Here is a 25,565-nt window from a genome sequence, read left to right on the forward strand (position 1 = left end):
TAATTACATACTGACTATAAGAATACCTATATTTGCTTTATTTTAAAAACTTCATGATTGTTTTGCAAAAATAAACTAGGTCACTTTTTCTTTTCAAAGAAGTTTTTTTCTTTAAAAGATATTGCCATCGACAATGCGTCGGTGATGTGACAATACCTTCTATCTGCTTTTTCATGAATTTTGTAATAGAGACTTCAAATTTTTTCAAGCCAGATGGATGCTGAAGCGAAGAAGACAAGAGGGAATTCGATTACATGAAATCAAATTACGGATATTCCTGAGTTGGGATTGATTTCATGTAATCGAATGAACTATCAGTAAAGTCGTCCCAGGAACGCAACTCATAAATATTGGCAATATCATTTTGAAGTCTTATTGCCGATATAAATGAGTCAGATTAAATAAATTATTAGAATTTTTTACTAAGCAATAACATTTTTGTTTAATTCATTAATATTTTTTGTATTTTGACAACGGCATCCAATTTGACAACGTCGAAACGTTAATAAAATTATTTTTTTAGTAAAATTTTGGCTTATTTCACATCAAAACTAGTTAATTACAAAAATGCCACAAGAAAATAGCTTTAGAAAATATTAATACAAAGATATAGAAGCCGAAGAACAAGCAGGATTCAGAAAAGGTCGATCAACTATTCACCATTTATTCATCTTCACAGATTATTGAAAAGAAAGTTGCCGTTAACCAGGAAGTACATTTATTGTATGTAGACTTGAGAAAGGCATACGCCACTCTCCCACAAAATAGGTAGCATTTGAGAAAACAAATATAAACATGAGAAAATTAGAACGACCTATCCAAGGGATTCCAAACCAGTAAGGGTCTTAAACAAGGATGTTGTCTCTTCTTGTTTAAGAACGACATTATTTAAGATTTACCTCGAACAAACTCAATGTTGGATTGCCGTGTGAAACAACAATACTATGCACGTTGTTATTTGCAGATGACCAACTAGTAATAGCACAAGAGTATAAAGATATTGAATTATGACAAGGAATATATGAAAAGTGGGGACTTCAAATGAATATTAGAAGGATATAATATAAATATATGTGTCTGTCTGATATAGCAGAATCTCACATTGGAAGATGGAGATAACCAAGACATTTTGACAAATATAAGTATCTGGCTACCATCGTCACAAAAAAAGGGAGTGTGGACGACACTATGGAAGGAAGAAAAGCAATTTTTCTTCTAAATAATACCTATTCTTTGGGATCAAGCAATAACAAATGGTAACGAGGAATGATACAAAAGAAAACTTGAGGCAATGGAAACGGATTTCTGGAGACCTTCGGCAGAGAAATCGAGATTGGAGAGAGTTACTAGGAGTAGAATAACAAATCATGAAAGTAAATCATACATAATAACATTAATAGTATGTAATAGATTGCAGATTGGTGCCCAACAACTAAGATCGATGTGGTATGAACATGTCCAAAGTATGCCAAATATCGACTTCCAGAACAAATGAATCCTAACATAGCAACTTCATGGTAGATGGAAAAGAGGAAGACCTCACCTTATTTGGAGAGATGGCATATGTCGTGAAATAGAAGATAGAGAACTAGAGGAAAACCTACATGAGATCTTTCAGAAACATTCATTTGCAACAATGCACTTTTTTCATGCTACTGTACAGGGGCGGCTTTACCTATTGTGCGGTGCACACGGGCGCCGAGCACCAAAGAGCGGGTCCTTTACTTTGTTTCAACATAAAATATGAAATTTTTTTAAATAGTAGGCGGAAGATTAATTAGTAACTGACGCGAAAATACATTTTAAAGTAAACTATTACCTATTAGATACCGCAATTACTAAATTTGACGAACGCTTCAAACTTTTAAAGCAAAATAATGACACTTTTCGTTCCTTCAAAAATTAAAACACTGGAAGGATAAAACACTGAAGTAAGCGGAGCCCCGCATACTGCAGACTTTTTATCGTCAGATAGTTTAGTCGGGATGGGTTGTTAGTGCGCATACTGAGCCAACTAAACAGTCGGGTTGGTGAAGAGGGTGCACACTATCAACAGCCGACCGACTATTCTCGAACGATTTAGTACTAAAGTTCTTATTTGACTGTTGAAGTTAGTAGTCGCACAATGAAAAAATTATCCAGACATGTTATTATCGCTCTCATATAACGGAGGAGGAAACCCAATAAGAGATTCCGAGAGTATTGAGTGCATCATAATTTACAGTGAAACAAATAAGACGACGTGACGGTTAAAAGTAACAGGCGTGATCCAGAAGATTGTCATGTTAAAATGGAACTGGGCAGGACACATAATAAGAATGGAAAACAACCGTTGGACGAAGCAAATTCTTAAATGGCGACCAAGGACTAGCAAAATAAGTAGAGGCAGACCTCAAACAAGATGGACTGATGACATCAAGTGAATGGCTTGTCACGAATGGATGCAAAAAACAAACTAAAATGAATGGATACACCTAATAAGGAAGGCTTCCTTCTGGCGATGGATGGAATAGCTGTTGATGATGCTGATGATGAATTCTCAGTGATAGATTATTTAGTGGCAAATTCTACACAATGTATTCTACTTGATTACCCAAAAAAGTTTTTCGCCTTTTATCGGATGATCTTAGTCACCTTCAATGAACTAGTCATGCTAATTGGGCCATCAGGTGTCTACAATTAACGATTGTGAATTAGACGATGCCATTTTTTCGCAAAATATTCAAAAAATATTCGCACTGCACAAGTATTGGATACCAAAACTAGGAGAGAATTGAACTATCGACCGATAAACAATTGTCGTGTGTGCGCAAGTTCTAGTTAGCTCACACTGATTCAACTGTCGGCCGATATTTGGCCGACAAATTAGTTTGAAGGCAAACTATCTGCCGATAAAAAGTCTGCAGGGGCTCTTTTAGATAGGTTGTTCTGACGCCGTGAATACCTATTGGCTCCCGACATTATTTAATATTGGACTATTATTACATCCGGATTTTTGTTTACAATATAAGTGTACCTAATACCCTATGTAGTAGTACTATGAATAGGTAGGTACCTATTCGACTATTCCATTTTGACTGCGCGTCTACCAAAGGGCGCCAGAGCATCGACTGCACACGGGCGCTACATAGGCTAGAGCCGCCTCTACTACTGTATGTTTATTGTTTTGTAAACAACCGAAGTAAAATTAATTAATACCAAAAGTTCAAAAAGAATAATCTGTGTTTCTATTTATTTTAAAAAATTCATGATTGTTTTGCAAAAATAAACAAAGTATTTTAACAATAAGTTTTTGCTACAGTCTCTAGTTTAACTTAATAATTAAAAATAATTAATTTTTAGTTTTTATCGTTAACATACAAAAATAAAAAAAGTGCTAAAAAAATTAAATTATTAAAAATGATGATTACCTAATAAAATTATTTTTTTGCTTTATTTTGAATGATTTTGAACTAGCAGATTTTACAGAAATCTACATTGTGACAACAGAAATCTACAATATGTCAATGGTGGCAGCACAATCGTATCGAAAACGTCAAATCATGACTTTTGACAGCTGAGTTATGAGTTGAAGTTGAAAGGTTCTTTTTTTCTGCGCTCTCAAGGCAGAAGGTCTTATTGACACCAAAATCCGAATAATCCACAAAAATGAGAATCTACAAAGACATTTTCACAGGTAACTATTATTCCCAACACAATGGAGTAACCTTCTAACCATTTATTTTTGGTTTTTTACATATACTTTCCGTATAAAACTTTACAGCAGATTATCATTTTGACGTTTGTGTTTTAGGGGACGAGATGTTTTCCGATACCTACAAAATGAAGTTAGTGGATGAAGTAATCTACGAAGTCTATGGAAAGCTCATCCAACGTAAACAAGGAGACATCCAACTCGATGGAGCTAACCCTTCTGCCGAAGAAGCCGATGAAGGTACTGAAGCTGGTGTAGAATCTGGTGTTGATATAGTACTCAATCACAGATTATGTGAAACATACGCCTTTGGAGACAAGAAATCTTACACCGCATATCTCAAGGAATATATGAAAAAGTGAGTATTTTCAATAATAATATTGGATATTGTAAAATTGACGTAGCTGTCAAAATTTGTTTATTTCCATAATTGTGTACATAATTTGGATATTTAACTTACTTTAAAAGGCTAAAAACATTGTCTACGTTTATTACAATCTTTTTCAACATTTTGTAGCCAATCTTTCAATTTTCTAGACACATATTTCAACCTTATACCGGTTTTTATACCCATTTTCCATGTAATTTTACAAATATTTTTGTTTATGCATCCCACAGGATGTTTTTTTCTAATTTTTCTGACAGAGTTCATCAATTTTACAATATGTTTTCATTCAATTGTTAATGTATTTTTCAATACATTATACATGTTTTCATGAAGTTATTCGATTCCACTTATTGGTTATTCATGAAGTTAATACACTTTAGAGAGAATGCATTTGTAACATTTGGTCGTTCATTTAGTATTACTGATGACACTTGTGCTTCATCTTAATGAAACCATCATGATGGCACTGAAGTTATCATTAATAGATTATTTATTTTATTAGTTTTTAATCACTAGAGAGTTCTTATTAATGGAATGTAATCTTCTAGAAGTAACATTTAGTTATCAACAAGTTAAAAGTGATTACTGCATACTATAAACAAGTGTTCAGTATTCGCGGTGTGCAAGTGCTTGGAAAGGGAAACGAGAAACGACCGTGCGCGAGTCGCGGAGAAATATTGCAACTATCTTAAATAATTCATATTGTCAATTGAAATTGTCAAATTGACGTATATTTCATACCTTCTGTCATTGACTTAGAAAAATTATATATTGCTCCACAATATTGATATGATATGCAATTATTATATAAAGGTAAATTTAATTAATTGTATTTTGCTTGCAATACTGCATTTTAATAACGGATTTTATTTACTACATACAATTGTTTACGTTTGCTAAACATAACCTGCATCTTATTTTTTTCTTATTATTTTTTTGGACTATGGTCTTGACAATTATCCAGCAACCAGGACTAATATAATTGGCCAATATAATTAAAAGTGCGAATAAAGGTACAGAGCGTAGAAATAGAGGTCGCTTTGCCGAACTTGCACGGTCCCAATACAGTTACCTGTTTTATCTCAAGAATTATCACAGTTTCAAAAACAACAACCAAGTTTACTGATATGGTTATACTGTACCTAGATGTTTAGGTATTTTAGTGCATGAAATTTTGTAATTAACCTCTATTTACCCTTAACGTCAAAATCTACCCTATTCCGAATCTGTGCTTTTACCTTGGGGTGGAATCTAACCCAAATGGGGGGGGGTTAGAAGCTTCACATTGAAAATAATCTCATGAATTGGTAGAAACATTTATTCTAAGCAAAAATATTCTATAGTTTCTTTGGAAAATCAATACTTATGTCAATCAATCAATTCTTCTTATGTTTCCAATAGATTTTTCACCAATTACTCAAAAACTACATTTTATCAAAAAAACTGTTAATGGATAAAATGAAGCTCATAAAAAATCAAAGATATTCCCTTTTTTATTTTTATTATAAGCCTAATACAAACCTGAGCTACAACTCATTGAAGGTGGCAATTTCGTATTTTATTTATTTATTTATACTGCACATTTACAGCAATGATGCTAATTATAAATGCACAGTTGGTCAATACAAGGCAATAAGAACATACAATAATTTATACAATACAATAAAACAAATACACGTTAAAACAATAAATAAGGGTATCACAGTTTATGTAGCATAGTACTCTTTTTCATATTATATAGGTCAAGGTCTTCACTCAGGATAAAATCATTCATTGCCATTAAGCATATTTCTTTGTGGCTTTTTCAATGTGTTTGTGTGTTTTATTCTTTTATTTTTTTAATTTTTGGTATTGTTTTAATAAAAATTTTTGGAAAGTAGTAGAGAAACTGTTTAAAGTACAGTGGAACCTCGATAAGTCGGATTAATCGGGACCGCTGCCTATCCGGGTTATAGAAAATCCGGGTTAGCCGGAGAATATGGTAAAAATTATTAATAAAATACGGTGTACTTACAAGTAAACCCCATCATAATTGCAAAACATGAAATACATATGCATAGTACATCTAAATTACGTACAGTTGTATACAGTATTGTTCATTTCTTGCTAAAAAACTCAGTCAAACTCAGTGAAAAAATGTTTTTTCTGATGAAAATCGGTCCGGGTTAGCCAGATTTCCGGGTTATCGGAGGCCGACTTATCGAGGTTCCACTGTATATAGATTTCGTTGAAATCATATAATAGAAGTATAACTTCTTACCAGTGTTGCCAATCGGCGGATAATTATCCGATTTGCGTACCTTTTTAAGAGTTGTCGTATCTTCTTCGTACCTTTAAATAAATAGGATATTTGCGTATATTTTTCAGTGTATCTACCATCTACTAAATCTTTCTCATCCATATATTGCCAACACCAACAACACATTAATTTTCTTTGGTTCCACCCAAATTTTAATACTGGATGAATGTTAGTGACATCCGACATACGATACTTTTCATCTTTTGACAAAAGGGACATGTGCCAATTCTTTTGTTTAGAATTTAAATGCACAAGTGCCTCCACTTAAGGCATACTAATCCAATTCAAATTTCAGAAACCGTCTGCCCTCCGATGGTATTTATGAGTTTTTAGTTTTTAGTCTTTAAACTTATGAAAGCTAATTCACGCATAGTCCAGGGCGGATCTGTTTTGAGATGGACGTTGAGAGGTGACTCAAATTTTTTTGCAGAAATTGCTTGAAAATAAATCAAATAATAATATTTGAGTTATCCTCCCTCTCAAAAAGGTCCGGAACATTGTTTAAATAATCAAAATGTCAAGAATTGAAGGAAAAATTCGATTTTTTTCTTCGTTTTTTGATTATAACTTTAACAGTATTCATTTCCGAGAAAAGTTGTACTGACATATAAGTTGCGTAATTCAATTTACTATAATATAAAATTGGTTAAAAATTTATAAAATAGTCACCCTAGTTACAAAATAGCAATAATTGCGAAAAAACCATACAAAAACAAGTATTCGAATTTTACGTTTTTCAACCATTTATGCTACACTTAGAACCTTCATATTTCACCCAGAAAATCTTTATGATACAGTAAAATAATACTGTAAATTTCATTAAGATCGGTTCAATAGATTTTGCAAAATAAATTTTGCAATACAGCTTTCGCAAAAAAAATTCATTTATTCAAAATGTTACAGGACTGAAAATAAAGCAGATAGCAAGTTGAATTTTTTTTTTGCTTATAGAAGTGTACTGTACCATTCATTTGCAATTATCAAAATTAAAATCGATTAATTACCACGGCGTCAGAAAATTTTTGAAATAAACAATAATTCTTGGTGCTACGCGCAGGACAGCGGTGTTCGATTCACACAGGTTGATTTCCACCAAAATTTGTTCCAATCTTTATCTAATATATTATTTTCTTACTCTATATTTTGTTGTATTTTAATTTTTTAATTCCACAAAAATCAAACTAATTTTATTATTGTTTGTGAAATATTGTTTAAACAATTGCATATGTTTAAAAATAATAAACTTTTATTATTTAAATTAAAATATATGAACAAAGAAAGTTTTTGCTAATAAAAGTGCTATTTCAAAGGATAGAGTATAAGTTTTTATTTTGCAATAAACAAATTTATTTATTTATATCGAAATGTCATAAAAATTAAAATGTATCAATCATTATCAAAGGTCATTGGAATGCCCAATCAGAGCAACCTATCCGCTGTCCTGCGCGTAGCACCAATAATTAATGTTTATTTAAAAAATTTCCTGACGCCGTGGTGTTAAGCGATTTTAATTTTGCGAAATTGAAAATGACAGGTACAGTACACTTCTATATGCAAAAAAATTTTCAACTTGCTATCTGTTTTATTTTCAGTCCTGTAACATTTTGAAAAAATGAATTTTTTTTACGAAAGCTGGATTGGAAAATTTATTTTGCAAATTCTATCGAACCGATCTTAATGAAATTTACAATATTGTTTTACTGTAGTATAAAATTTTTCAGGGTGAAATATGAAGGTCCTAAGTGTAGCGTAAATGGTTGAAAAACGCAAAATGCGAATACTTGTTTTTGTATGTTTTTTTCACAATTTTTGCTATTTTTCAACAAGGGTGACTATTTCTTAAATTTTTAACCAATTCTATATTGTAGGAAATTTAATTACGCAACTTTTATCTCATTACAACTTTTCTCGGAAATGAATACTTTTAAAGTTATAATCAAAAAACCAAGAAAAAAATCGAATTTTTCCTTAATTTTTTGACATTTTGATTATTTAAACAATGTTCCGGACCTTTTTGAGAGGGAGGATAACTCAAATATTATTATTTGATTTATTTTCAAGCAATTTCTCCAAAAAAATTTGAGTCACCTCTCAACGTCCAAATGTACTAATATTTTTACAGATGCGTCCTGGTCTAGCACGATTTAGTTTTATTTTCATTTTATGTAGTGCAGTGCTTAAGTAAACGTCTGTTTGAAATAATCTTTAAACGTATTCATTTTTTTCGAATCCTGAGAAAACTAATAAATATTTTTGAAAAATTTGAACGCAGAATGAAAGATTACATTATTACCGAGAGCCGAAAGTCCATTAGAATAAACAAAATGATTCTTTTGAATGAGATATTTGAAATTAAAAATCACACTCAATATTCTCTTTTCCTTTCACCCCTGTAACTTATTATAATAAAAATTATCTTCAGGGATTTTCGGCCCTCGGTAATAATGTAATATTTCATTCTGCGTTTAAATTTTTAAATACTACTTATTAGCTTTCTCAGGACTCGAAAAAAATGATGCATTTTAAAAGCATTGACCAGAAATTTTGCGCCTATGCTATTAATGTAGCTGTAGTTTTTTGTATTGATTTATTTATTATTTACTTTTCTAGTACATAGTTTTAGGTAGTTATTACGTTTTAATAAAATAATATTTAAAGGTGTTTTTTTTACTTAAATAATTATAATAAATATAACGATCCAAATAATGAAATATTTAGATTTATTTATTAAACGCTTTTATTTATTTTAATAGTTTGCGTGAAATCTTTGGACGTTAATTTGACTGCCTTTTCTCCAATGCAAATGAATAAAAATTTGCAGACATAGGCATTCGCGGGAACAATACATGAATAGTAAATAAAAATTTTTTTTATGGTTATTAATTGTTTAAATAAAAAGAACCATTTCAATGGAAAATGCTTAAATTGTCTTGTTTTTACAATGTAAAAACTTGAAATTTTTACGGATTGTAGCTAATGATATGAACTATATGTACATAATTTCACTTTTTACGTTAATTGTTTACGTTATGCTTCATAAATAAACAATAAAGTTTCAATATTTTTGCCGATTCCGACTACTTTTCATGTTTGTACATCATATGTTTTATACATATTTTAAGAAACATGACGATATATTTTAACGTTTGAAAAGTGTAAGACTAAAAAGTAAAAAATTAAAAAATATGAAAAAAAAATTTTTTAAGAAACGCGTTTCTTTAGTTACGAGTGACTAAAATTAAAAATATTATAAAAAATCAACTAAAAAGCAAAAAATTAAAAAATCGAAAAATCTAACACATTCGTTAAAGAAAAGCGTGGGGCGAAAACCGTTTATTCGATAAAGACGCGCCACGCTTTTCTTTGACGAGTGTGTTAGATTTTTTCGATTTTTTCATTTTTTGCTTTTTAGTTGATTTTTTAATAATATTTTTAATTTTAGTCACCCGTAACTAAAGAAAAGCGTTTCTTAAAAATTTTTTTTTTTATATTTTTTTATTTTTTATTTATTTAGAATTTAACACTTACGATAATACAAAATACGAATAATATAATAATAATAAGTAAATAGTATTTACATACATGAATTAGGTAATCAGCTAGGATACGAGATTTTCATCTATAAACGAAATTTTTTAAACTGTGAAACACAGAATCCAGCAGATTAAAGGGCCGGTTGTTCGAACGCTAATCAGAAATGGAATCAACTGATCATTATCAAATATTTAATTACTGTCAATGTCAACTTTGATTGGGTTACTGAAAACATAATTGATTACAATTATGAGATTAATTGATTAATTAATCAATTATGTTAATAATTGTTACTTTAATTGATAATTAATAAATAATTAATCAATTAATTATGTTAATTACCATAATGATAATTGATTACTATCAACTGATTGGCGTACGAACAACGGATTTTGTTATTTGGTGGTTGTTAAGGGGACTAAAAGAATAACATTGGCAACATTGATTTTAATACAAGAATAATTTTGGACCTAGCGTACCTTTTCGTGACAAATCGGATATTTTTCGAGCGATCATCGGATAATCTAGAGAAATACGATTGGCAACACTGCTTCTTACGTGCGTACAAAGTACACACATTCTTTTTTTTTATATAAAATCCATACTTTTTGAGTAGGTATGTAATTCGCAAAAAAACTATTTGAAAACGTGTTTGTTATATTTTCACTTGTGAATAAGTCGAAAAATATATGACTTTCAGAAAAAAAATATACAGGACAAAAATTGGTTAATATATTCATTTCCAGTGTTATTTTTAATAAAAAAAAACTTTGCCCCTGAGAGGAGGTGGCATCCCCCAGGGTAAATCACCCTCTACAGCACAGGATCAACTTTGAAGTTGGGGCTAAGTAGAACCTATAGCCAAATTTTGTTGTAAATTGGTGCAAGTTTATTTATTTATTTTCAACGGGCTACTGCCCAATAAGATTACAAGTTTATAAGTCCAATATACAAAATACATGTGTCAATAATAATTAAAATACAATAAAATAGTAATAATAAAACAATAATTTGATTTACCTTTGATTTACCTATATCGGGCATTACAAATAATTTACTGTGCCAAGAATTTTACTATGATTTCAGAAACGCTGATTATATTAGCTTACAGAATTATTTGGGACCTATCAATTGGCACAAGTATTTAAATTTAAATGACATAAATACTGCAGTACACAATTTCTATCATATTCTGAGTATGGCATTAAATCTTTTTGTGCCCAAAAAGAAAAGTAAGGTATCAACTTTCCCAAAGTGGTTCAATGCTGAGTTGAGAAATTTAATCATCCAAAAGAAAATAGCTCACAAAAATTACAAGAATACTGGCAATCGCTGTTATTACATAGAATTTTCAAAGTTACGTAGTCAATGTAATATTTTATCTAAAGAATGTTATGTGAATTACAAAAAAGACCTTGAAAATAATTTTAATACCGATCCCAGGTCATTTTGGAGATTTTTTAGCCGAAAAAATAATCTATATTATGATGTTCCTAATAATATGTATCTAGCTGATAAAAAAAGCTGTGAATGGTGATCAGATAAGTGAACTTTTTGCTGTTTACTTCTCTGAAGTTTATGTTTCTTCCCTGGATGTAAGTTATCATGACACATTTAATAATTATTCATCTATAAAGTGTGATTCTTTGACAGCGGAAGTTATTTTTGACGGTTTGTCAAAACTTTCTAATAATGTAACAGCTGGACCAGATGGTCTTCCCGATTTTTTCTTGAAAAACTGTGCTTACAGTCTAACTCAACCATTGTTTGTTCTATATAACTTATCATTGAAATTAGGCATTCTTCCTGATAAATGGAAAACTAGCCATTTAATTCCAATTTTTAAATCTGGCGAAAGAGAAAATATAGAAAATTACGGAGGTATATCTAAACAATCAACCATTCCTAAACTACTTGATAAGTTGATTTATAACCATATTAGTTTTACTTGTCAACAATTAATAAATAATTATCAACATGGCTTTATGCACAAGAAATCCACAACTACAAACTTACTATCTTATGAAACATCTAGTATCAGAGATCTGGAAAGAAAATGTCAGGTAGATTGTGTATACACAGACTTTTCAAAAGCCTTTGATAGGATTGACCACTACTTACTGCTACATAAACTTAAGGCATATGGTTTCAGCGATCAGCTTTTAAAGTGGTTTGATAGCTATTTAATAGGTCGCACACAAAAGGTCAAACTGGGTTCCTTTATGTCAGATGCAATACAAATAAAATCTGGAGTTCCACAAGGTGCTCATTGCTCGCCCCTTCTGTTCAATCTGTTTATTAACGACATAGGTGAATGTTTTAATCACTCTAAGTACTTGCTATTTGCTGATGATTTGAAGATTTACAGATCTATCAAAGATCATGAAGATTGTAGTCTCCTTCAAAACGATCTCAATAATTTAGTTGAATGGTGTAACAAAAACAGACTCTTTTTAAACATTAATAAATGTCATCTCATTAGCTTCCACAAAGTTGCAAAAAAATATCAATCATCATATGTCATCGACAGTAAAGCGCTCTCTTATGTTAAAACAGTAAAGGATTTGGGAGTAATATTCGATGAAAACTTAACGTTTGTGGATCACATTAACTATGTGACAGCAAAGGCTTCAAAAGTACTGGGTTATATACTTCGCAGTTGTGCTGATCTTTCCCTTAATACAATAAAGGCTGTTTACTCATCATTGGTTATATCTATATTAGAATTCTCCTCTATTGTCTGGTCACCATTTTATAATGTTCATGTTGTTTGTCTTGAGAGAGTTCAAAATAAGTTTTTAAGATTTGCAGCATACAGATTGGGATATAATGTTATTGAACTAAACCACAACTATACCATCATCCGTAGTGATCTCAATTTGCACTCCTTAAAAGACAGTAGAATTATAAATGATCTAGCTTTTATTTATAAACTATTAAATAGTGAAATCAATTGTCCTGATTTATTAAAATTAATAAACTTTAATATTCCAAACCATAATCTGAGAAATAATAACTTGTTCCATGTACCTCATCATTCAACTAACTATGGTCTTAACTCACCAATAGATAGAACTTTAAGTCGCCTGAATGATTTGGACATCGATTTATTCTCTTCTTCCAGTCGAGTATTTAAAAACCGACTAAAATCAATTTTTCCCGTCAGCACTTATGTTTAATATTTAATATTATATTTTCAGTGGATTTGTTAATTTTTGCCATGGATAATGCTTTTGTATTATGTAATGTGTTAATTTTTTATTGTCTGTAGTTAGTTGATTAATGTCAGTTTATATTATATTATTATGTATTGTCACTGCATAACGTGGATTGTGTGTATGTTAAATTTAGTTTTATTGTAATGTACTTACTACAGTTTTATGCTGTCACACTTTCATTTAATTCATTTAATTTTATTTTTAGTTTTTTACTGTTTTACTGGACTTTACTAATACTACTTTTACTTCTACTTATTGTTTATATATGTATATTTTTTTTAAATTGGGGAAACCCGTAAATAAATAAATAAAAAAAAAATAATACAATAAAATATAAATATCACAAACTTAATCACACAAATCAGATTTATATATCACATTAATGACTATCTATCCAACAACTACTCAAACAAACATACGTCTGAGGCCAGAGATGAATTCAGACTTCGGTGCAAAGAAATCTAAATCAGGGTGAATATTTGCCCATCTTAGTGCTCGAGATAAAAAGTTGTTATATGCATAGTTGGTTCTATGGATAGGAACATAGAATGTTTGATTTAACCGAGTTCTACAGAGAGGTACGTGGAGACCGACCTGCTCAAGTAGCTGAGGACACAAAACTATTGAATTAATTGTGCCATAGAGCATCCCTGCATCCTTAATTACTCGTCGGTCACGCAATGAGAGAATACCCAATTGGGTTTCAATTTGATAATAATTTAACTGATTTAACTCAAAAGGTATACCCAGTTTATATGCTATGTACCTTAAGAACTTGTATTGGACTGTCTCGATTTTTGTTATGTAAATATTGTAAGATGGAGACCAAACACAAGAAATTTAATCTGTTCTTGAATGATGTTCACTCTATTTTTAAGGAAGTTAACTTTTTAATGTTTGCTGATGATGTTAAAATATATAAGACTGTCACTAATGAGGATAACATTTTTCAGCTTCAGTCACAAGTAAATGATTTTTATGAGTGGTGTGGTAGAAATGATATGGAACTTAATATTAATAAATGCTTTTTAATAACTTTTGCTAGATCCCATTCGCCTATTCACCATCAATATTTTATTAATAATACTCCTGTCACACGTGTGAACGAAATTTGGGATTTGGGTATAATATTTGATTGTAAATTAACATTTTACTCTCACATTGACCATACTGTTTCGAAAGCATTTAAGATGTTGGGTTTTGTATTGCGTTCATCAAAAGATTTGTCAATTCACACAATAAAAATCTTATATTGCAGTATCGTGAGATCAATTATTGAATATGGTTCTATTATCTGGTCACCTAGTTATGCATATCAAATCCTAAATATTGAAAAGGTTCAAAACAAATTTTTACGTTTCGCAGCTTTTAAGATGGGTTTAACAGTTAGAAATTATACTCATGATAATATATTAAAGAGATTAAATTTACAAACTCTTGAAAGCAGAAGAGTCATGTTGGATATTTGTTGTCTTCGCAAAAGTATCTCTGGTGTTATTAACTCCGAAGAATTGATAAGTCTTGTATACTTTAATATACCTGCTAGATTGACACGAAATCCACAAATATTCAGGGAACAACAACATGCTACAAATTATGGTCAATATGCACCAATTAGTAGATTGGCCCTGTATGGAAACAAGTTTAGTCATGTAATAGATCTGTTTGGTTCTTCAGTTTCCTCTATTAAACAAGAACTCAGGCGTCTTGAATTTTGAATTTAAAAAATTAAATAGATTTAACTGTTATAGTTAATTCAGTTGTTTTCATCATTTACAAATAATTTATATTCTTTTTTATTTTTTATGTTTGTGTTTTATAGTTGTAGTTTTACATGTATCTAAATTTTATATTTTCATTATTATGACAAAAGCTCTGCTTTATTGTATTTTGTATGTATTGGGTTTATCCCGTTAATAAATAAATAAATAAATAAATAAACAATACTCTAGATGAGGTCTAACTAAAGAACAATATAGTAATTTAATTGCTTCAATATTCTGAAAGTCTCTAGTGTATCTTTTTATAAAACCAAGCATTTGTAAAGATTTGGAAATTTTTGACGTATAATGATTGAAATTTTGATTCAAATAAAAGTTTACAGTCTAAATTAATTCCCAAATCACGAATTTCATTAACCCAGTCAACAGGAATATTCAACAGGAATATTCTGTATATTATAATTATATTCTATTGGGTCTCTCGATCGTCCAAAAGAAATAGCATGACACTTAGATTCATTCAGGGCCATGGCATTCCGCATACACCACTCACTCAACCGATCAAGATCATGTTGAAGATTAATACAATCTTCTGTATTATTGATAATTGTATAGAACTTTAGATCATCTGCAAAAAGCAGAGGTTAACTGTGTAGGAAGCAGTGGTGTATATCATTGATGAATATGTTAAATAACAGGGGCCCCAAATGTGAACCCTGAGGTACTCACTGGAAACAAAATCCCTGATACGCACCATCTGAACTCGGTCAATCAAGTATGTTCTCAGCCACTCAAGAAGTGGGCCATTAGCACCCATTTGTTTAAGTTTAAATATTAAAATATTATGGTTGACCCTATCAAAGGCCTTGGAGAAATCGGTGTATAGTGCATGTACCCTACAACCCCTCTCCAATGCCTTTCTCCGGAAGTCCACAAATACTAGTGTGTTACATTCGGTTGATCTGCTATTCCGAAATCCAAATTGTTGGTCTACTAGTTGTTTTTCAAGTGAAGCTTTAACATAGTCACATACAAAACATTCAAATATCTTTGGTATTACACTAATTATACTAATGGGCCTGTAATTATTCACCAATGAATTATCTCCCGCTTTATAAATGGGTGTTAAAAAACTATTTTTCCAACATTCTGGAAATTCACCCTTATTTAAGGATAGATTAAAGGTGTAAAAAAGAGGTCTGGATAATATAAAACAACAGTTCTTGAAAAAGCTAGGAGGCAATCCATCAGGACCAGGACCCTTATTCGCATCCAGTTCCGATAATTTTAGATAAATATCAGATATAGTTATGTTGAAACCAGTCAGATTAGTACCCGAAAATTATGAGGACCCATATGGGGGTCAGATTAGTACCCGAAGTTCCGAAAATTATGGGGAAAATGTACATTTACATTGACTGTTTACTTTCACTTTCCAAAATCTATATTAAGAGCATAGGTACAAAACTTTGGCATAATGCTTTTTAACACATTCGTTGTCTATGAATGAGGATGGAACTCTGCTGGGAGCCATTTTGTTAAACGGCACCTGACTGAACCAACCATATCACTTGCTGGCGTGTGAACAATGGCACATGACTGAAGTAACCATATCACTCGCACAAAGATGACATTATTATCGAGGGTTGAAAACACCTGAAAACCTCTGTAATGAATAGAATAGAAAAAAAGCTTTATTCTCAGGATTCACAAGTTACAAATATGTTTATTTTAATAAGTTACAGGGGTGAAAAAAATTGAGTATAATTTTTAATTTCAAATATCTTATTCAAAAAAAACTTTTTGTTTATTCTAAGGGACTTTCGGACCTCAGCAATAATTTAATCATCCATTCTGCATTTAAATTTTTCAAAAATGTTATTAGTTTTTTCAGGATTCAAAAAAATAAATGCATTTCAAAAGCATTGGCCTGAAATTTTGGGCCTATGCTCTTAAATGCATGTTTATTGACATATCATACCACTGCAGATTTGATTTATAATGTACAGTATACATTGGTTTTTTTTTCTTTTTTAGACTAGTAGAAAAATTACAAGAGAGATCACCCGACCAAGTAGACGTTTTCAAATCCAACATGAACAAAGTAATGAAAGACATCCTAGGAAGGTTTAAAGAACTCCAATTCTTCACAGGAGAATCGATGGAAATAGACGGTATGGTAGGATTAATGGAATATAGAGAAATCGACGGACAATCCGTGCCCGTAATGATGTTCTTCAAACATGGACTGGACGAGGAGAAGTTTTAGGCATTTTAAATTATTAACATTGTTATTTAATATATACCGATCGTCTACAATACTTTAACAGTGTTTTCCAACAATTATTTAATAAAGTGATAAAATGTATGTTGTGAGAGTGTTTATATCTCTTAAGAATAAAGTGATTTTGCTATGAAAATTTTGTTTTATTGATCCACTGCTGAACATAAGCCTCCCATAGATAATTCCAGTGCATCTATCTCCAGCAGCCTGAATCGAAAATCTTGTTTTATTGATCTTCACTCATCAGTTACACTCCAAAGCTGCCCCTTTCAGCTTTAAAACACATTTTGATTTTTGTCAATAGGACATTATTATCAAAAGATATCGAATTTTTACCGTCGAGTTGATACGTATTTACGCACTCATAATCAATTTTTTAAATAAAATGTGTATCAACTCGATGGTAAAAATTCGATATCTTTTGATCAGAGTGTCCTATCGACAAAAATCAATATCATTTTGAAAGGTGAAAAGGGCAGCTTTCGTATCCAATTTTTGTATTTTGCCGTAAATGAAAGCAGTTTCTTTAAAACCAATAAATAACTAAAAATTCCGTGATTTTTGCCATTTTTTACAATTCTTATGCTTTAAGGGGAGGACCGGGGGTAGGAGTGGCAAACATTTTTTGAGGTCGCAAAAATTGATATTCTCAGTAAAATTCCGCTTGTTCGTAAGTTCGTATGATTTTTAGAGTTCAATCTCTCACGATTAGACTAATAATACTCTGGCAAATGTATTACATTTTTGTAAAATTTTGGAATGTGTTTAATTTGTAGAACAAATCTAATATTCGTTTTTAATAGAGATTTCAATTTTCTACAAATACAGTTGAACCTGCTTATTAGAATATCTGTTAGAAGAATATCCCGCTTTAACGAATTTGAGGTACCGAAAAGTTGCTGCTAGCCACTAATGATCGTTTATTAGAATATCCCGCTTATAGGAATACTTTTGCTTGGTACGAAGGCTATTCCAATAAGCGGGTTTGGCTGTAGTTTCTTATGACTTCTGATGTAAAATTATTAGGGAAGCAGGAATTCAATAATTTAGAATTTTCCATTAAGTTTCCTATGTCGCTATGTCCCGTTTGATGATTCACCACCCGGTACATATATTATACATAATAGTCGAATAAATATGAAAATAAATTTAATCATAGTCTGTAAATAACAAAAAATAAATTTTTTAATTAGGTTTCCTTTTATTTCTTTACTTTTTTTTATATTATAAAGCTCTTCAATCAAATCCATTTTCTTTGCCAATATTGTTAGAAAATCGCAATAACAGCGTGATAGTGTCAACTTCATTTCTACCACGTCTAGCCCGATCAAAGAACAATCTGACGCCAAAAAAAATAAAGGAAGGATGAAAATTTGGGAATAGGTAGTTGAAACTGTCTATTATTATATAAGAAAAAGTTTTCAATTCTATATCCCCTCCATTTTTGTAAAATGGAGGCTCGAAGGTGAAAAATATACATTCAAAATAAGACTGGAATTGGATAAAATGCCTAATTCTAAACAACTTTTGCTCTATAGAGTTTTTTCACTAAGTCAATACTTTGCGAGTGAATATATGTTCATGTTTAACAAAATAAAACATGTTTTTGGACGGTTTTTCGGAGATAACTCAAAAAGTAAGTATTTTAGCGAAAAAAATATTCTTAGCAAAAATATAGCTTATAAAGAATTTAAAAAAAAAATGGTGTATGCATGAGGTCTGTAGAAGCAGAGTTGTAGCTAATGAAAAGTAGGTTCTTCTTCGTCAAATTCCAAATAAGTGTTTAAAAAAGGTTTGTTTTTTAAAAAAACTTATAACATTAAAAGTAAGTGAGTTACGTTCAAAATATTGTTGGTCCCTTTTATTTTTTGGTAAAGAAAATTGCGAAAATCACCCCCTATAATTACCATCACAAATAAATTTTATCATTACCACTTGACAAGTTACTTTGCTTATGTCATATTTATATGATCCGTAAGTTTCATTGGTTCAAAGTGCTTATTTTTGAAAAAGCTGTAGTTAAAATGGCTTGAACGAGTAACTAATCACGAGTTTAGGCAAATTTTGAACAGCCAAATATTTCAATCAACGGTATAACCAATTTTTGTCTAACAAGAAAACAAGCAAAAATATTCAGAAAAGCAAAACGTACATTTTATTACTCTTTTTAAGATTTTTGGCATTACTGATAATTTTTAAGTTAATTCCATGAACAATTCCACTTTTTTCAAAATAAAAAAAATATGTTTTATTTTAAACCCAATTTTTTTCAAAAATGAGCACTTTGAACCAATGAAACTTATAGATAATATAAAAAATACATAAGTAAAGTAACTTGTTAAGCGGTAATGATTAATTTTATTTGGGAAGCTAATTAGGGGATGATTTTCGCGATTTCTGTACCAAAAAATAAAAGAGACCAACTTTTGAGCGTAACTCACTTACTTTTAATTTTAGAAGTTTTTTTAAAAAACAAAAACCTTTTTTTTTAAACACTTCAAAAAGTTGTAATGAATTTTCCCCGAAAAGTGCTCCGTTTTTTGGTTATTTCACATTGAAATATTCGATTTGGAATTTGATGAAGAAAAACCTACATTTCATTAGCTGCAACTCTGCTTCTACTGGGTCTGCAGACCTCACGCATACACCATTTTTTTCAATTTTTTATAATCTATATTTTTACTAAGAATATTTTTTTCGCTAGAATACTTACTTTTTGAGTTATCTGCGAGAAACCGTCCAAAAACATGTTTTTTTTTTTGTTAAAAATGAACTCACAAATAACTCGGAAAAGTATTAACTTAGTGAAAAAACTCTATAGAACAAAAGTTGCTTAGAATTAGTCATTTTATTCAATTCCGGGCCTATTTTGAACGTATATTTTTTCACCCCGTATTTCCCAATTTTTGTAAAATGGAGGGGATGTAGAATTGTAAACTTTTTCTTATATAATAATAGACGCAATTTCAACTACCTACCTATTGCCAAATTTTCATCCTTCCTCCTATTCCGAAATTTTGTGCTCCCTATTTCTTTGCCAATATATTGTTAGAAAATCGCAATAACAACGCGATAGTGTCAATAACTTCATTTCTACTTCTAGGATAGATAGGACGCTTTTGATAAATTGCTGTACCTGTTATAAAAAAAATGTATGTAACTGTAAAAATAACTAATACTTTATGTTAAAATGTTCCCTAAAATCAAATAAGTATTTCAATCGCTTACCTTTTAGAAAATCAAGAGAGTAGATTTGAATATACAAAGCTTCTCTAATGCCACTTCACTACATTTATTGCACATTTTCGCACTTATAACAAACAAAACTCATTTATTGTCTTGTTTAGCGTAATTAAGAAACAACCGCACATCATTGGCTTTTTATTGTTTTTACTACAAGTTTATTTTATAAGAACCCGGCGAATTTTCAAATTAAATAAAATTTAAAATAAAATACCAACATGTCGGTGCACGAATATCGCGAAAGGGACACCTGTAGGTAGCTAGCTGGACGATCGAATGGCTGCGCTTGATCAATCTCTCGTGGCCCGAAAATTTCCGACTAACGATTGTCACTGATGTTCAATTGTTTTTCAGTGGTTACTTGTATTTTTATAGTTTTTTTCAGATGCATTTTTACATTGTTCAGGTCGATTTAAGCGAATGGGTAAAATGAGAATGCATTCGAAGAATGTTTGTACAAATGATAGATGGCGCCAGGATACTTAGGTATCCAAAATAATAAAATCACAAATTATTAATCTTGTGTTTTTATATTTTTGCTACGTAATTGAAAACATAATAAAGGTAAATGAAAATATGAAATTAATAATTCTTAAATCAATGTAAACACATCAATATAAAATTAATATTCTTAAAACAGAAATGTTTTAGTGTCGACTTTTAGAGAGGTAGGCAACCAGGATAACGTTTATGTTCTTTCTTGTGTCTTTAGTACAGCATGTTTGTTTCATCTTTGGTATAGAATCCTTGTGTTTGTACATATATCGTCTAGTTAGCTGTTTTAGCTTTAATTTTCTACGTCTATTGTAACAGCCTTCTTCTTCTTATTTTTTATTATTTATTTTGCTGAAAAGGCCATATGTAGGCCCTGGGCATTCTTTTTCTTAACTATATCTAATCTTATACTTCTGCTTTCTCGAATTTGTCTGTTCGAAATTGATTGTTTTGTGTTTTGTTTGTAATATTGATTATTAATACATAGCATGCTGTTCTCTTCTTCATATCTTTTATAATCTCTTTATTTAATATGTCAGTTTTCTTTAACTGTCTTGCATTGGTTCCATTCTGTTGAACCCTATGGATTTTTTATGTTCCCCCTTCTGTGCTTTATCTTCTCGTTCATTCCCATGCACCCCTTCATGACCCGGCACCCATATAAAATACACTTTATTATCTTTTGTCAGGTTGTTGAGGAAATCTTTACAGTTCCTCACCAGTTTTGCTTTGGTGGGTGGGTTCTTTACTGCCTGGAACACAGTTGTATATTGACCTAGGCTGTAAGATTTATTATACTCACATGTGTGCCCAAAGACTTCTGATTCAGTACCATGAGAAGTTTTAGATCCAACAGTGAAACATACTAAGTCCCCATTAATATTTGGGACTTTTTGTTCTCTAGCTGATATAATTGTGTTAATCTTCTCAGCGAAGATTAGTTCTGATATCATCATATCTGAGTTCATCATAAAGATGGATACCTCAAGTATAGTTCCAGTAGTGTTTCTGTGGCTATTCAATACATAATTCGGCCTCCAAGTATTGTTTGCTTTAAATCGCAAGACCTTTGATATCCTCTAAAGATGCAGTTCCTGTACTATTAAAGGCTCCCGATAGTAAGTTCTTAACGGTAAAACATTGCAAAACCTCTAAATTTTAAAGAACCGCTTGGATTGACATGGCATTTGGCACACACATAGCTAACAAGTCAAAGAAAAAAAGTGATATTGTGCCGATGTGTGCTTTGCCCTGGGGGTCGCTTTCACCCCTTCTCGGGGGTGAAAAAATATACGTCCAAAATAAGTCCGGAAATGGATAAACTGACTAATTTGAAGCAACTTTTGTTCTATAGCATTTTTTCATTAAGTCCATACTTATTTGTGAGTGAATAATATGTTCATTTTGCAAAAAATAACCACGTTTTACGACGGTTTTTCGCAATCAAGAAGTAACTATTTTGTCGAAAAAAACATTCTTAGCAAAAGTATAGCCTGTAAAAATCTAAAAAAAAAATGGTGTATATATCAGATCTCTAGATATAGGATAAGCAGAGTTATAGCTAATAAAAAATAGGTTCATATTCGTCAAAATCCAAATAGAATATTTTAACTTGAAGTAACCAAAAAATGAAGCACTTTTTGGGGAAAACTCATTTTAACTTTTTCAAAGTGTTTTAAACAAGCTTTATTTTTGTTTTATAGAAAAAATTCTTGCATCAAAAGTAAAGAGGTTACGCTCAAAATAAAGTTGGTCACTTTTTTTTGGTAAGAAATCGGGAAAATCACCCCCTAATTACCATCTCAAATGAACTAATCGTGACCACTTAATAAATTGCTTTACTCGTGTATGTATTCTTTATATGATCTGTAAGTTGCTTCGGTTCAAAGTTATTATTTTTGAAAAAGCTGTAGTTGAAAGAGCTTGAATGAGTCACAAATTATGCAGTGTATGCACATTTTGCACAGCCATATCTTAACCAATTTTTGTCTTACAGAAAAACACGAAAGTACAGAGTATTCAGAAAAGCAAATCTGTTTTATTAATGTTTGTATTTTTGGTATTTTGAATAATTTTTAAGTTATTTTGAAAAAAAGCATTATCTTCAAAATTAAACATTTTAGAAATTTTTCTTTAAAACTAAATTTTTTCAAAAATAAGCACTTTGAATAGATGAAACTTACAAATTATATAAAAACAATATAACTAAAGCAACTTGTGAAGCGGTAATGATTAATTTCGTTTAAGTTGCTAATTAGGGGGTGATTTTCCCGATTTTTTTGCTACAACAAAAGGGACCAACTTTATTTTGACCGTAATTTGCTTACATTTGATGCTAGAAACTTATTTATAAAAACAGAAATAAAGCTTTTTTAAACACTTTAAAAAAAGTTCAGATGAGTTTCCCCAAAAAGGGCTTAAGTTTTGGATATTTCACGTTGAAATATTCTATTTGGGATTTGGCGAATATGAACCTATTTTTCATTAGCTCTAACTCTGCCTCTACTAGGTCTAGAAACCTTTTGGATACCCCATTTGTTTCAGGTTTTTACAGGCTATATTTTTGATAAGAATATTTTTTCGATAAAATACTTTTTGAGTTATTTACGGAAAACCGTCTAGAAACGTGGTTACTTTGTTGAAAAATGAATATATATTCACTCGCAAATAACTCGAAAATATTGACTTCATGAAAAAACTCTATGGAACAAAAGTTGCTTAAAATTAGTCATTTTGTCCATTTCCGGACTTATCTTGGACGTTTATTTTTCACCCCCGGTGAAACTTACCCCCAGAGCAAAAGCACACATTTTCACAATATCACTTTTTTTCTTTGACATGTCAGCTATGCGTATGCCGAATTTGATGTCAATCCAAGCGGTTCTTTAAAATTTACAGCAAAAACCGTGAAATACTGTATGTACTACGAGGTCAGACAAAATTTCAAAGCCGTCTTTTTCTATCAAAGCGTTGAACCATAAGTAACTGTCAATCTTATCACTGATTTGTATAAACAACAGCAGATTACCTTTGGTCTCAACCACACAGTCTTTACCTAAAACTCGTCTGCAGTTCCAGAAGAGTCACATAGCCCTGCTGGTATGTTTGTTTGGAATTCAGAGTTACCTCTAGATACTTGACTTCGTTGGTTCTATCTAGTTCCTCCCCAAATAATCTCAGCTCATTTTTGGAAGGATTCATGGAGAGGGTTCCATCTGATTCGCAACAGTACTGGAAAATTTTCTCCTATTCACTGTAACAATGTTGTCGTCTGCGAAACCTTGGACCCAGATTTCTTAGCTGCTAAGCCCATGATAATCAGATTATCAACGACTATATTTCATAATGTTGATGACAATACCACCTTCGGGGCCTCCCTTAATTGCCCTCAGGCTTATGACGCCTTCATCCTTATTTGTGAGGATATTATTCTGCTCTGAAGCATCTGAATAATCCACTTTCATGTTGTGAAGTTGATTTCTTCCGATTACTGTCAGAGGTTAGTCAGTCACTTCTGGTTGATCTAAAGGTTGTACAATTTAACTGACTTGGTAAGTGGTCCCAAAGCCATATGGACGTTTCTATTCTTGATATTTCTTAACACCACGCAGTCTTCATTACTGGTAAAGCCATCACAAGAACAAGAAGAAAATTAAAACGCATTTCTCAATAGAATTAGAACACATCTTTTATTTAATATTAAGTGAAAAATCTCAAATCGCAAAAATCTATTTAACTCGGTGGGCCACACCACTTAACAATAAAAGAAATCGCACTGGCAACGTTGGAATCAGGCGCCATCTTTGCTCCCATGTTGAGTTTATTCCAAGCGTCTTTGTTTGCTTGAAGATTGGTTTTAGCAAAAGTAATCGCCTGTTTTCTAACGGGGTAACCGGTGATTAGACAAGGTGTCTCTCCTGGCTGAAGAGAAGATTCGTATAGGTCTCTGTCGTCAACAGGAAGAGCCTAGAAAAGAATAATAGTTACGTTATTGATACATGAAATTAATAATCAGTAATATTTATTAGTACTACAACTACCTTGGCACCATAATAAATGAAGATGTTACCTCAGAAACCTTTTTTGGATGGTGCTAGAAAGGTCACCACTGGAGACACTGCGAACGGCAGCCAGATTGTTGGTGGAGAGCGAGTCGTGGAACTACATTTTAGAACGTGGAATGGGGCCAATATAAGAAATAGGTAAAGATAAGACAAGAGAAGGTAGATTAGAGAAGAGAGAGAGAAACAGATAAAAATATAGATAGGTAAAATTACCATAGAAAAGAAAAGAGATACAGGGCGCCACTAAACTTTTTGTGGTTACAAAGTAACCACACACAGTTTCTGTGGTAAGAAATCTTAGAAACGAAACAAGTAAGGAAAGATAATTAGGTTCTGAGACCAAATACAAGAAAAGATATGAACAGTTAATGAGTAAAAAAATAAATGTTGTCAACACACTACATAAAGAAATAATAAATATATTCGGTGACAGCCGTCCACCTACTTACCTACAAAACTTATTCTACGTGATATATTTCTCCTGGTCGAAGATAATATAGTGATAGGTTATGTTACTTAGCAAATATTTAGAGGTAATCTCATATCAGGAAACTTGTTGGGAGTAGATAAATAAAAATCGGGAAATAAACAAAAAACAGTATATTGAACAAATTGTTCACCAGAA

General features: G+C 31.2%; 3 protein-coding genes across 3 annotated transcripts in view; 2 read left to right on the forward strand and 1 right to left on the reverse strand.

The window, feature by feature from the left end:
* LOC126892004 (uncharacterized) overlaps positions 1–25,565 on the forward strand; it is a 502,972-nt gene that overhangs the window by 290,932 nt on the left and 186,475 nt on the right. The gene's annotated exons all lie outside the window — the stretch shown is intronic.
* On the forward strand, positions 3,517–17,274 carry LOC114330171 (translationally-controlled tumor protein homolog). Its single transcript, XM_028279490.2, has 3 exons — positions 3,517–3,676; positions 3,794–4,052; positions 16,892–17,274. Exons 1-3 carry the CDS (start codon positions 3,649–3,651, stop codon positions 17,121–17,123), a joined length of 519 nt encoding a protein of 172 aa, XP_028135291.1. The 5' UTR covers positions 3,517–3,648; the 3' UTR covers positions 17,124–17,274.
* Positions 24,539–25,565, reverse strand: part of LOC114330177 (intraflagellar transport protein 172 homolog) — a 44,005-nt gene continuing 42,978 nt past the window's right edge. Inside the window, exon 22 of the mRNA XM_050661400.1 lies at positions 24,539–24,842. Within this exon, the coding sequence (XP_050517357.1) occupies positions 24,609–24,842 (234 nt within the window). The 3' untranslated portion in view covers positions 24,539–24,608. The remainder of the gene's footprint in view (positions 24,843–25,565) is intronic.

This window comes from Diabrotica virgifera, chromosome 9 (assembly GCF_917563875.1).
Source record: "Diabrotica virgifera virgifera chromosome 9, PGI_DIABVI_V3a".
NCBI lineage: Eukaryota > Metazoa > Arthropoda > Insecta > Coleoptera > Chrysomelidae > Diabrotica > Diabrotica virgifera.

Excerpts from the sequence above, each read along its gene's own strand:
- LOC114330171 (XM_028279490.2), top strand. The coding sequence starts at position 3,649 with ATGAGAATCTACAAAGACATTTTCACAG. Across the intron at positions 3,677-3,793 it reads CTACAAAGACATTTTCACAG|GGGACGAGATGTTTTCCGAT; the intron begins GTAACTATTATT and ends TTTGTGTTTTAG. Across the intron at positions 4,053-16,891 it reads CTCAAGGAATATATGAAAAA|ACTAGTAGAAAAATTACAAG; the intron begins GTGAGTATTTTC and ends TTTCTTTTTTAG.